Source organism: Propithecus coquereli, unplaced genomic scaffold (genome assembly GCF_000956105.1).
Source record: "Propithecus coquereli isolate 6110/MARCELLA unplaced genomic scaffold, Pcoq_1.0 Scaffold81, whole genome shotgun sequence".
Lineage (NCBI taxonomy): Eukaryota > Metazoa > Chordata > Mammalia > Primates > Indriidae > Propithecus > Propithecus coquereli.
Window position 1 is genome coordinate 5,152,852 of NW_012154285.1, and position 14,316 is coordinate 5,167,167.

General features: G+C 44.0%; 1 protein-coding gene across 1 annotated transcript in view; it reads right to left on the reverse strand.

The window, feature by feature from the left end:
* The window catches only part of P2RX7 (purinergic receptor P2X, ligand gated ion channel, 7), a 40,907-nt gene that overhangs the window by 7,194 nt on the left and 19,397 nt on the right, over positions 1 to 14,316 (reverse strand). Inside the window, exons 5-11 of the mRNA XM_012663518.1 lie at positions 13,784 to 13,880; positions 11,860 to 11,940; positions 11,547 to 11,676; positions 10,433 to 10,569; positions 3,256 to 3,346; positions 1,140 to 1,205; positions 903 to 1,052 (exon numbers count right to left, since the gene is read on the reverse strand). Coding sequence (XP_012518972.1) covers positions 903 to 1,052; positions 1,140 to 1,205; positions 3,256 to 3,346; positions 10,433 to 10,569; positions 11,547 to 11,676; positions 11,860 to 11,940; positions 13,784 to 13,880 — 752 coding nt within the window. The remainder of the gene's footprint in view (positions 1 to 902; positions 1,053 to 1,139; positions 1,206 to 3,255; positions 3,347 to 10,432; positions 10,570 to 11,546; positions 11,677 to 11,859; positions 11,941 to 13,783; positions 13,881 to 14,316) is intronic.

The following is a 14,316-nucleotide window of genomic DNA, read 5'->3' on the forward strand; positions in this document are numbered from 1 at the left end:
ATATAGAATTAGTTTATATGTGTAGATTTTTTAACATATATATCATACCATACATATTGTTCTGCAGCTTGTTTTTATACAAAATGTATTGGTTATTTACTCATGCAAGTACCTATAACTCAGTAGTTATAGATCCAATGTTGGAATTTCAGCTCTGTGGCTTATTAACTGTATGACTTTGGGCAAATTATTTAACCTTCCCGTGCCTCATTTCCTCTTCTATAGAAAGAGAGAATAGTGGCAACTACCTACATGATTATTGTGAGGATTCAGTGAGTTAATATATACAAAGCATTTAGAAATGCTACATAAATGTTGGCTATTATTATCTACCTCACTCTTTTAAACAGGTGCTTGGTACTCACTATGGGTTTATCATAGTTTCTTTCACCATTAACCTATTGGACGTTTGGGTAGATGCTATTTCTTCACTGTTAACAATCATTTATTAATAATAACTTAATAATCAGTGCTGCAGTGAACGTCTTGTACACATGTACTGCTTGGGTACTAATGTGAGAGTGTCTCTAGGGAGCATATGGAGAAGTGGAAATGCCAGGCTGTAAAGTATGTCCCATTTAAATGTTATCAGTTACTGCTAAATTGTTCTCCAAAATCATTGTGGTTTTGTTTTTTTTAGTCTCTACCAATTTAATAAATGATAACATTGATAAGTCCTGGAACATAAAAATTTGCCTTCCGTACATCTTGCCTCTCCATTTTTGTTTCTATTCTTCTCTATGACCAAAGGATTCATCTGGGAGATGGTCAGTTGGGGTGGAGTCTGGAGACTTAGCCACTACAGGATTAAACCTGTGATTTTGGCCTAATTTTTGTGCATTTCTCAGCGATCTAATGGAACCGTGAGTGTTTGGGTGTCCTATAAGCACGGCGTGCCTTACCGGCTTTGGCTCCACAATGGACTCACACTTCTTCCTGTAGTAGTATTCATTGACTGCGCAGGGCTCACAGCACTTGCAACAGGGATAAACATGGGATCGACAGCAGCTACTGGAGTAAGTGTTGATGAGAAAGTCAATGAACATAGTGGCCTGGAGAAAACCCAGACAAGCACCAAGTTAGTGAAACTTCTTTTTCCCAAATCATTTTCAGAAAGCATGAGAAAGAGAATCTCTTACCAAACCAAAGTAGGAGAGGGTCGAGCCAATGTACACAATCAGTTGGATAATGTCAAATTTTCCTCCCTGAAAACAGAGTGGGATAGTTTACTTGATTGAAATTCAGAGCAGCGCTCTTTTGCTTTCCCATATGCAATTGCTGGTGTAGTAGGGAGTGGAGCCCAGTGCCGTGACTTTGATAGATGGGTTCAAGTGCTTGCTGATGCAGAGATTGTGCGGATTGAAACTATGACTCTTGTTTGCCCTGTTTCTGCTATCCAGGGTATGCTTGGACTCATCAATGTTTTCTTTCTTTCTTTTTTTTTTTGAGACACAGTTTCACTCCGTTGCCTGGGCTAAAGTGCTGTGGCATCAGCCTATCTCACAGCAACTTAAACTCCTGGGCTCAGGCAATCCTCCTGCCTCGGCCTCCCGAGTAGCTGGGACTACAGGCATGTGCCACCATGCCCAGCTAATTTTTTCTATTTTTAGTTGCCCAGATAATTTTTTTTTTCTATTTTTAGTAGAGACGGGGTCTCGCTCTTGTTCAGGCTGATATCGAACTCCTGAGCTCAAGCGATCCTCCCACCTCTGCCTCCCAGAGTGCTAGGATTACAGCCGTGAGCCACCTGCCCAGATGGGCCCATCAATGTTTTAAGCAAACAAGCATTGGAGCCACTGAAGATTTGTTATTTTTCCATTCGAGGTGAGGGTTTCAGACAAGCTTTCCCTAGAAGAGGTTTGAGATTACTTCAGAAGCAGAGGGAAGGAACGTCCTCACAGACTCTTCCCTTGGGTGGCCTTGTGGATTTTATTCTCAATGGTCTTTCTCTCCTCTCAGCTGTAGCTTGTTGATTCTTGTGCTGCTTATCAGCATGTTATATAAATAATGTGCTGTGAAGCAGGGTGTTATGGGATCTGTTGATTTTTTTTGCATACCTGGCATCCCTTCATTCCTTCTTCTGAAAACAGCACCACAATTTTTTGGGGGAGAACCATTTCTCTTTATATTCATTCCATGTAGTTCGGTGGGGGTTGGGGGGTGCCTTGGCTCTCTCCTCTGGCCCCTGGGCTGGGTCAGGACTGATTCAAGACCAGCCATTGAGAGTATGACATGACTCTGGTCACAGTGATTACTTCAGCAGTGGGCATGTGACCCATATCAGGCCAATCAGGGCCAATGGCATCTGCCTGAGGCCTTTGCTCAAACTTTTGGCAAAGAGGTGTTTTCTTTTAATTGAGGTTGCTGGCTGGGTGTGGTGGCTCATACCTGTAATACCAGCACTTTGGGAGGCTAAGGTGGGAGGATTGCTTGAGCCCAGGAGTTGGAGATCAGCCTGGGCAACATAGCAAGACCCCATCTCTAAAAAAAATAAAAATTAGCTGGTTGTGGTGGTATGTGCCTATAGTCCTAGCTGTTCCAGAGGCTGAAGCAGGAGGATCACTAGAGCCCAGGAGTTTAAGGCTGCAGTGAGCTATGATCATGCCACTGTACTCCAGCCTGGAGACAGCAAGATCCTGTCTCTAAAATAATAACAAAAATTGAGGTTGCTAAACTGGTCAGATATAAGGAGCTGTGTGATACTACCATATAGAGATGGCCAGTCTAAGGATGATACCAAGACAGAGGAGAACATATGTAAGAAATGGAGGGAAGCAGATTCCTGAGGATGTTGTTTCAACACCTAGATCTAGCCATACCTGAGGCTTGAAATTACCCCTGGATTTTTTTCAGTTATGTGAACCAAAAAACAGACAAAAAAAGGACTTTTTTTCCTAAGCCAATTTCAGTTGGATTCTGTTACTTACACACTATTTTGCAGAGGGTTTTCTTTCTCTCTCTTTTTTAAGCATCAGAGTATTTTTAAAGTTGAATATTAGAATTTTTTCCAGGGCCACTCTTTCGGTTTTTTTCTCCCCCCGCCCCCACCACCAGTGCCACTCTTGTACTCGTCAGGTGACTTATTCTTGGACAGGACTCCAGGGACATTTCTTCCTCCTCTTTTATCCCATGTGTGAAATGCACAGTGCTAACTAATGACTATGATCCAAAGCATTCACTCCTTGAAGGCACTACAACCATAATTAGCACACAGTCATAGGAAGGAGGTGCCTGGGGCTGGAAGCAGAGACTTACGGTGCCAAAAACCAGGATGTCAAAACGGATCCCAAAGACTTTTATCAGAGTCCGTTTTTCAACATTGTTTTCCTTGTAGTACTTGGCATATCTGTAGGAGGAAAAGGATCCATATGTATAAAGCTCTCTTTGAACGTGCTGGTATTTTATGAAAGAAAAAACCAAATCAGTAGCTGACCTCGTCCTCCTGGTCTGTCTTCCAGCTCTGCTGCGTGGCAGAGGGAAGAACACAAGCCAAACCCCTGGATTACTCTCTCTGACCACTTGGAACCGGAAGCTTCCACCTGTGTCACCCCCTCTACATGCGTCATCACAGATTGATGGGAAATCAGCTTTTAGCTTAAGATTAAAATGAATAATTTTTAACCAATACAGAATTAACAACAAGCAGAGAAATTTTAAAAAATAACTTCAATCAATCTGACTATTCCTTAAGGGGGGAAAACAGATTTGGCTTCTAGAACAAAGATGGGGGGAGTGGAAGTGGCGGTGAGTCTCAGGTACTAATTGCTGGATCGGGGACAGGTGTGCTTAGCAGTGTGTTCTAACTGTATTTTCTCATGTTCTGTATTTGTCTATTTGGCAACCATTAATCACAGGGCCCAAAACTAAAGGCCAACGTTGTTTACATCTCCCCTGCAATCCGGCTTTTGCGAGTGTGTGAAAATCATATTACAGACCCTCCAAACAATCCCGAATTCATGCCCCCAACCACCTCCTTTATCTGACTCTCACACAGGAAGCCAGGATTTCTCCTCAGGTCTGGGTAGGGCTGGACCAGACAGCTAGAGACCACCCCTGTAACCCACAGCACACCGGCATTATTCAAACCAGCCAACTCCAAGCTGTTCCCTCAGCCCTTCCTGGCCCTTCCCGTGGAAGACACAGTAAAGTTTCTGGGCCATTCTGTCCCCTTGATTCTGCTTCTTGGCAGAACCCAGTGCTTTCCCTGTGGCCCTGCCCAGCGTGGCATGGCACAGCCCCATCTCTTGGCAAATGTACATAGTAAATTCTTTCAATGGCATTGACCTCTCTGTGTCATCACTCAGTCACCTTTATAAAGGAAGACCCGGGCACAAATCACAATCACCCCAATATGCAACTCTCACCAGTGCCAGAGTCAGGAAGAGTGGTTACATTCTATTTTCCATGAGTAATTAGGAAGGCTTAAGCCACAGACTTCATGAAACTTTTAAATCTGTCCCTCCCTCTCACCACCTTTTGGTGTTATTTTTAGATAAGGATATATATATATTTTTTTTTCTGAGTTATTAATTCACCATCTATTTACAGGTGTGGGGAGGGAAGAAAACAGAAGACAGATGCTCTGCCAAAACATAATATGGAACATCTGAAACTCTTTTTTTCAAAAAAACTGTCAAAATTTGACATTGAGATGAGTTAGATATTATCAGGCACTTCAGTGCCTGTTTCTGGCCAGAGGGGTTTCAATTTCTTTGCATCTGATTATTCCTGTTCCAAGACAGTTCTTTCTTCTTCTGCTGTGTTGAGTGATTTGTTTTTTAATACACAAGGAAGCATGCATCACCACTGCATGCCCCAGGGTAGGCGCTATCTCCCAGTGCAAGTTCGTTTGCCTGGGCAGGTTAACATGGTACAGTAAGTACTTGAATTTCTGCTTTCAGGGTTGTGTTACAGTGGTTCTTAAACTGAAGGCAAGAATTACTGTGGGGGGAGTATGTTCAAAAGAAATACTCCTGAGCCCCACTCCCAAAGAGTGATTTCAGAAAGCCCGAGAGGTTTCTAGAAATCTGTACTTCTAGTAAAGGAACCAGGTGATTCTGATGCAGGGGGTCAGTGGGCCACACTTTGAGAAACACTGGGCCCTGAACAAGAATGTTTTCTTGCACACTGTAAGGATTTGTATAGTGGCCCCCAAAGAAGATATGTTCAAGTACCTAACAACCCCTTCGTGCCTGTGAATATGAGCTTATTTGGAAATAGAGTTTTGCAGATGTTATTAAGTTAAGGAGCTCGAGATGAGATCATCCTGGATTTAGGGTAGGCTCTAAATCCAATGAGTGGTGTCCTTATGAGATAAAGGAGAAGGAGATTTAAGACATAGAGACACAGGAGAAGCCATGTGAAGATGGAGACAGAGACTAGCGTGGTGCAGCCACAACTTAAGGAATGCCTGCAGCCACCGCAGCTGGAAGAGGCAAGAGAGGATCCTCCCCTAGAGCTCCAGAGGGAACGCGGGTGGCCCTGCTGACACCATGACTTTGGACTGCTGGCCTCTGGAACCATGAGAGAATACATTTCTGGAAACTAGGAAACTAGTACAGGCACATACTCATTCTGGACCTGAGAAGTGCCTCATACATTCTGTTTGGGCCTGCTCTGCTTTACACGTGTTGTAAATAAACTGAATCACAGTTCACTGAATAAGGACATTTTGCAATGGATCATTTTGTAAAGGACAGAATTCTACAATGTGATCAACTTCTTCAACTTCCTGTGTTTCAGAAAGTTAGATTTTCTCATATACCTCATATAACCTGTAATTTTCTTCTCTTTTGTGTGGCTATTTGAAAATAACTTGTCCACTTACCCATCAGATCTTGACAATTTATTTTTGGCCAAAGATTTCTTCTGGTGCTCATTTCAGACCACATGCTCGAATACTTTGTTCTAAAAGAATATTAACGTCATAACCACCTCAGGTCTTCAGAAAGCTCAGATCTCTCCAGGAACTAATGTTCTTAGGCTTAGCTCAGCCACTCGAAGGACACTTGCTGACATCTGATTGGTACATTGCCGTGTGTGCTTCTGCTGACTGCTAAAAGAAACGGCCTGGAAAGGCAGTCAGGGGACCACTGATCCTGTCCTCTCTTCTTGCTAATGGCCTGCTGCTCTGCTCTCTATTTAGCAGAGCAGCAGGGGATGATCAAAAAGTTGCCTCAATGAGGAGCTGCTTTCAGGGCCCTGATGAAACTCCATTGACCCAGAGGAGACAAAAGGCATCGGCCAGCTTGACGTCAAGGGTTCAAACTCAGATGCCTATAGTGGCCAGGCAGGGAACAGAACTGAGTGATGCTGGCCAGGTATAAGTCAACAAGGAGTGGAGGGACAGTGACAAACCAAAAAACCACATGCCCTTTCTAAAGGGGACCACTGGTACTTGGCTCCAGCCGTGACTGCCACGGAGGCTGTGGACCCAGGATATCCTTAGCTTTCCTGAGGACTGTGCTTTCCTAGTTAAGAAGAAGAGAAACAGCACACACAGGAGCCCACATTATAGGAATCAATTGAGAAAAAAACTTTAACTTCTCTGAATCCCTTTAGTGTTTGTGGTATACACTAGCAGTTCTCAAAGTGTGGTCCCCGGCAGCAGCATCACATGGGGACATGTTAGAAATGCACATTCTCACTCCCACCCTCGATCCACAGTGGGGGCTGGCCTCAGCAATCTGTGTTTTCACAAGCCTCCAGGGCAGTCCGATGCTCATTCAAGTTTAAGAAACACGAAATTGACCCTCCACACTCAATACGGGGTCCTGGAACCAGCAGTTCCTCCCCCTGTGCTTGGAGAGGCCTTCCTTGGCCACGTCTGCCCCATCACACTATCTTGTTTGATTTCCTTTGCAGGACTTATCATCATCTGAAATGGTCCTGTGGGATCTGTTCTGTTGAGGAATAATTTACATATAATGAAGTGTGTGAGTCCTAAGGCAAATGAATACCTTGTATAATCTCTACCTCTATCAAAATCTAGAACATTCCATCATCCCAGAAAACTCTCCTGTGCTTTCCAGTCATTTCCTACCTCCTTCACCCTCCTCCCCAGCTCAGCAACCACTATTCTGTCTTCCATCATCATAGGTGATAGAACTTGAACTTCATGTAAATGGCATCAAACATTACGTACTCATTAAGGTACGGCTTCTTTTACTCAACATAATGTCTGTGGGATTGATTCATCTGTGTTGTTGAATGTAACAGCAGTTACTTCCTATTTTATTTGTACCGAGTAGTGTTTTATTGTATAGATATACCAGAGTTTATTTATCCTTTCCCTTGTTGGATATTTGGGTTGCTTCTGGGTTTTGGCTATTATGAATAAGGCTGCTATGAACATCATGTACAAATCTTTGTGTGGATTTCATTTCTCTTGGATAAATACCTAAGAATGGGATTATGGGATTTCTGGATTATAGGGTACATCTATGCTTAATTTGGTAAGAAACTTCCCAATAATTCCCTAATGTGGTTGTACTATTTTACATTCCCACCAGGAAAGTAGGACAGTTCTAGTTGCTCTTCTCCTTGCCAACATTTGGGATTGCCAGTCTTAGTAAATTTTAGCCTTTCTAGTTGATATGTAGTTGTATTTTATTGTGGTTTTAATTCATATTTTGAATTGACTAGTGATATTGAGTTTCTGGAACTTTTTATTTACTTATATTTTGTCCATTTACCCTTACTAGAATATAAGCACCAAGAAAGTAGTGACCTTGTCTATTTTCTTTACCAATATATACCGATTGGCACAAGAAATATTTTTTTTCTGCAATGCACATTTGATGACTGAATGAGTGAGGAATGCCAACATCAATTTCCTACCAGCTTCATTAGTCTATTGGTGTACTTGGCAACTCTTTCTGAAAAGGGAACAGCATATGCCTATTTTGTGTCTAGAACCAGGGCACAAAATGACCAGTCATCATCACGGTCACAGAAACATGCCTGGCACCCCATAGGCAATGATAGGTCATAGAGACTGTGTTAGGGCCAAGTCACTACTGGGACAGAGTTATAGGAACAGGCTGAAAAAATGTTCCAGACATAGGAGGTATGGTGGAAACTAAGTTAGGACGGCACAGGCGAAAGTCAGGAGCAGATGAGCGAGCTGTGCAGAGGGTCAAAACAAGAATGAGTCAGCACCGTTCAGCGAGGAGGAGCATAAGAGTGCAAATGAACCAGAACCCTAATGAATTCATGGGGTTGAAGTCCCGAAGCCAGAAGCACACATGATGTGCTACAAAGAAGCTTTAAAAGTAAGACAACTCTTGTAGCCCCAGCTACTCAGGAGGCTGAGGCAGGAGGATCGCTTGAGCCCAGGAGTTGTTGCAGTGAGCTATGATGATGCCACTGCACTCCAGCCCAGGCAACAGAGTGAGACCCTATCCAAAAAAAAAAAAAAAAAAAAAAAAAAACAAAGAAAGAAAAGAAAAAAGTAAGACAACACTGCAGGTGAGGAAGCAGAGTGGCCCAAGATATTGAGAGTCTTAAAAATGTTCTTTCCAAAGGGACTTCCATCAGGATGGCAGCCTGAGCTAGAGCAAGAAGCCCCACACCTCCACCCCTCTCCCACCTCATACACACAGAAGAGCAAGATAAAATATTTCTGAAAAGTCCTATCAATACAATACTGAGCTCAAAACAAGAAAGGACATTTTTTTTCTAGCTGCTAGACATGTGTAGTCAGTCGGGATGGAATCCATGTCACCCTTAAAAGTACCTGAACCAGGTCTATACCTGAGGAGCTGGAGTTTCAACATGCTTATGGGGAAGGGGGCTGGGGCTGCAGAAGCCTCACATAGCAAGGGAGCAGAAACTGGATTCTTTTAGTAGAAATCCTGAGCCCAGAAATTAAACTGAATACTGATTCATGATCGATAGACACCATACGGTCCCGGCAGGAACAACTACAAAATTACATAATCATCCCAGAGGAATGTCTCCGTATGCCACAGCACACACGGAATTTTGCATAAGATTATTTCTACAGAAGACAACATCCCAAAGCCCACAAGGAGAAATCCCACCCAAGTTACTTCACATAATAGGTCTGTATGAAAGGAATTATACAGTAAAATGGACAAAAGGAGTAGGATCTATAAAGCAAGAATGGAACTCACTGGAACAATAATAGATGGCTTTGAAAAAGAACCAAATAAAAATCCTAGAACTGAAAAATATAGCCATAGAAATTTTTAAAAATCTGAAAGCGTATGATAAAACGTTCCTAACCTTTGATTCAATAAGTCTAGAAATTCAAACTAAGGAAATAACCTGGAATTCAAACAAAGATGTATGTGCAAAGATGTACAGTGCAGAGTTATTTATAATAGAAAAGCTGGAAATAACCCAAAATGTCCAATAATGGAGTCATGGGTGAGAAAATCATGAGATAGCAGGGAAAGAGTGTGACTTATGGGGCCAGAGTGATGTCAGTTAGAATCATGGAGTGTCTCGTCTGATCTCGGAAGCTAAGCAGGATCGGGCCTGGTTAGTACTTGGATGGGAGAATTATGGAGTGTCTATTATTAGCTGTGGGCCCTGGACAGATCATCTTCCAGGAACACTAATATCTACCTTCCAGGGTTGGTGAGAGGCTAGAGATGGTGATGGCCAGTGCCTGGTATGTAGAAGACCTCCCCTAAATTGCAGCAATAGTTATCGGTACACCCACATGATAGAATGTTATGATATTAATGTCATAGCCACAAAGAATTTTGAGTGACCAGAGTATTAAAAAAACCCACAAAATACCAAATGACATGCATGAAACAATCTCATATGAGCCTCGTGAAAGAACTGGTATAGACAAGGGAAATTCCCTCGATTGTCTCAGGGTAAAGGAATTATGGGTGATTTTCATCCTCCTCTATGCTTTTCTGTTTCCCAAGTTTTGTTTTTGTTTTACAAAGAGTGTACATATCTTTGATCATTAAAAAGAGAAAAAGGCCAGGGGCTTGCGCCTATAATCCTAGCACTTTGGGAGGCCGAGTTGGGAGGATCACTTAAGGCCAGGAGTTTGAGACCAACCTGAGCAACATAGGGAGACCCCATCTCTACGAAAATTAGAAAAATTAGCCAGGAGTGTTGGCATGTGCCTATAGTCCCAGCTACTCGGGAGGCTGAGGCAGGAGGATCGCTTGAGCCCAGGAGTTTGAGGTTGTAGTGAGCTATGATAACACCCACTCTCACCTGGACAATAGAGTGAGACCCTGTCTCAAGGAAAGAAAAGAGAGAGAAATTCATGCAGAAAATTCAGTCACTGCCTATCTCTTAGAGGGAGTCTTTTTTCATTGTCTTGTTGCCCTGGGAACCAACACTAGTCTTACTGACTGTTGGGGCTGTAGTACAGCTGGGCCTGAGGCTTCCCATGGAGCCAATGGCCAGCCACTGGGCGAGTCTGACCCGGAGTTACCTGAAGTTGTAGCCAGGGTACAAGGACTCACTGGTGGTCTTGTCATCCAGGCGACGGAAACTGTATTTGGGACGGCAGTGATGGAACCAACTGTCCAGGTCGCAGTCCCAGTAGATCTCAATGCCCATGATTCCACCCTGGAGAAGTCAACAAGAGACAGTCTCCATATCTGCTGGATGTGCATAGCAATTATTGCTGAAGGAAAGGTTTTCTTTTTTGAGGACAAATGCTGATTAAAGGCTTTAGAGCCACAAGGGCAGCCCTATCCAACTCGCACAAGCATTATCGTGGCAGTGGCAACGCATCTCCTCCTATCTGGGACCCACCACCGTTGGAGTTATTTTCCTAAAATACAACTTTCAACAAACTACTTCTGCACTCTAACACCTTTAATGGCCCCCTCATCAAAGATGAAGTCAAAACTTGTTAGGGCAGGCACCCTGTGAAATGTCTTTTCTGCTTTACCTCCCATACTCCCCTAGGGAAAGCTCTTTGCAGGTGTGATTAAATCAAGAGTTTGAGAGGGGGGATTATCCTAGATTTTCCAGGTGGCCCGTAAATGCCCCCTCTCGTAAATTCCTTTACAAGTGTCTTTATAAGAGGGAGGTTTGACGCAGATAAGGAGTCACCGTGACCACTGAAACCAGGTGCTACACTGCTGGCTTTGAAGATGGAGGAAGGGCCTATGAACCAAGAAATGCAAGGGATGTAGCTCTAGAAGGTAGAAAAGGCAAGGAAATGCATTCTTCACTAAAGCTGTAGAGGAAGCATGGCCATGCTGACACCTTGATTTCTGCTCAGTGAAACTAAATTCAGACTTCTGACCTCCAGAAACAAACAAAAAAAAAGTGTTCTTTTAAGCTGTGAAGCTTGTGTTAATTTATTACAGCAGCTACAGGGAACTAATATACCAAGTAGCTCATTCCCAGGGCAGTTGTGGGGTTAGATGAGGTAATGTAGGTAAAGTCCTTGGTACGGTGTATGGATTTACTAAATGCTCAGGAAATGAGAGCCATATTATGAAGACACAATGGCCTGGTGTTCTGGCCAGTTGACATCCTCCATCTCCTGACACACACCCCTCCACGCCCCACCGTACAAAGACACCACTAACCTGAATTGCCACATCTGAAAAATTATCTCCTGTTTCCCGGAAGATATCTCCTAGTCGGAAAATGGGACACTGTGGATTCTGAGTCTTGTGAAAGTTACAAGTAATGTTTAAACCGGGCAAGATGTTTCTCCTGTGCATAATTAAAAGCAAACACACACATAAACATCTCTATTGAAAACAGATCCACCCAGAAAAGTCATTCCCGGATTCCAGGGAAACAGTAAACGTTTGTTGTTTTGGGGCCTCTGAGGTTTGGGGTGATTTGTTACACAGCAGTAGATAACTAACACAGCCAGGCATCCTGGGCACTTACGTGGTGTAGTTATGGCCGGGGAAGTCGATATTGTTCTTGATGAGCACAGTGAAGTTTTCAGCACTGTTCAAGAGTGCAGGTCTGGGAGGGAGAAATGCAGAATGCAGTGACTATAAGAGACCAAGGGAGTCCGTGTGCCAACAGGCTTCTGGTTTCTTGCTTTTGGTCTTTGGAATGAGTGAAGAGACATGGCTACAGTAACCCAGTGGGCCAAGCCTTCCAAAATTCTCCATAAAGCCTCTCCAGCTTCTCCAAGAAGAGTTTCTCCCTTCTTGAGACCCAGTGGCATTTACCGTGATACTTTTCACACTCTGATATAATTACATGTTTAGGTATGTGCAATGATTGGCTGCTCCGTATCTGGGACTTCTCGTATGTTGCCTAAAATGTAGCACAGTCTCTTGTGCACAGTGAAATAATCTAGTGCCTACTACGTGGTGATGGATGTGTTGAATGAATGGTGAAATGAGCCATCTTAGCTAAATCGCATGACATATGAGAAACTGAAGTTCAGGGAGTTGCTTGCCCAAGGTCACATCAAAATGTAGCCCAGGGACAGGCACACTTATCTAATGAGTGAGTTGATGGCAGAGCTGGAACCGAAAACCACAGCCAATCAGAGGGCCTCTTGTCTTGAACGAAGGACTATGTGAGTGTAGGCTGCTATCCACCCCGATCTGGGAAATTTCTTCTGTGACAGAGAATGTTTCCTGACCTAGAAATGAACCTGGGTAGAGCCATTAATGATTGCAGGCCAGAGAGGGTGACACTGCCTGGCACACCCACCCTGCCATCGGGAACCTCTGCCTGAGCCTTCCACAGGCCAGCTTGGGGCAGTTTTCTCTTTGCCCCATGGATGCTGAGGGAGTGGTCCTGAGTCTCATTGGTCTAGAACTGTGCTGTCCACTATAGTAGCCACCAGGCATACATGGCTATTTAAATTTGAATTCAATTAACTTAAAAATTCAGTTGCTTAGTTGCAGTAGCCACATTTCAATTGCTCAATAGCCATGTGTACCTAGGGGCTACCGTTTGGACAGTGCAGGTACAGAACATTTCCATCATTGCAGAAAGTTCTATTGGGCAGTGCTGGTCTAGAACCACCACACTTCTAGAGGAAGATCGTGTGTATGAACACATGTGCACATGAGCACATGTGCGTGTGTGTATAAGCCACGCATGGAGCTCACCTTACAATAATTGTACAAGTATCATCTCATTTAATGCTTACAACAGCCCCATGGGGTAGGTGAAATTATTCTCATTTTACAGACGAGGACACTGAAGCTCAGAGGGGTTAAGCCACTTGCCCAAGGTCACACAGCAAAAGTGTGTTAGAGCTAGGATTTGAATCCAGGTCTTTCTGACTATTCTCTGCTGAAATGCATTGGCCCTTGTAGCTTCTGAGATTTAACATTCTGACCTTGTGTGTTGAAGGGGAGAATCAATACAGGGGACTGCCAAATCTGTATGTCATGTGAGCATTTAATTTGAGAAAACTTCTCCTCTCCTCCCTCTTTCCTCCTCTTTCCCTTCTTCTTCCTTCTTTTCCATCTTCCTTTTTCCTTCCTTTCTTTAATCTTCAGTAAAGACACTGACCAGTCAGGTGGGCCCTCCTGTGGCACTAAAGGAGGGGTCTGGAAGTGCCCTGCTGAGATAGCCAGGAGGGTGGGGGCACCCAAGGGTGCTAAGGGTAGTAGCTACTGACTAGCTGGTTCAGAATTATTTTAGGATTTTAACAACCAGCATGGCCCTGCCAAAGACACTGCTTTGTGCCAAGCAGTCCCCCTTACTTACAGGGGTCCCCAGGCAAATAAGACCCAGGGCTTTATGGGGCTGTGCTGAGAAGGGAAAGCCCCAGCAGGCCTCATCTGGTCACTTCTGAGGGCCACTGTGCATGTCTGTCCCCCACCATGCAACTCACCGGGGGGCCTCCTCTACTGCCTCAATGGGACACCAGGCGGCGACTTCGCAGGTTTTCTGGTTCCCTTTATACACTATACACCGTCCGGTCTGGATTCCTATGGGGGTTGAGGGGTCGTAGAAGCACAGATATGAAAGAGCCGTGGTGAAGGAAATTCTCCAGGAGGGGTGGCATTAACTCAGCCCAAGCAAGAGACTGTTTATGCTTTTCAACCCAAGCAGCTTCAGCTTCCATGAAACCCCACCCTGACCACAAACATACGAACGGCAAAGCAAATAAGCAAAACGTTGAACAGTAAGCTTTTTTAAAAAGGCCCAGGGAAAGCACAGAAAGACTGGATTCTATTGGCTCTCTTGGTTTCTTTATAAGAAAAGATGCCTGAGAGAGCAGCTGACCAGGGTGTATTCTCTCACCTGGTGTAAATGGGCTAGAACCTGGCTTCTCAAAGGGGCAACTGAGTCCCTCAAGGGGTGCGAAGCCATGGAATAAACATGGCACGTCTTCCTGGAGTAGTGTCAGGAATATTAACAGAT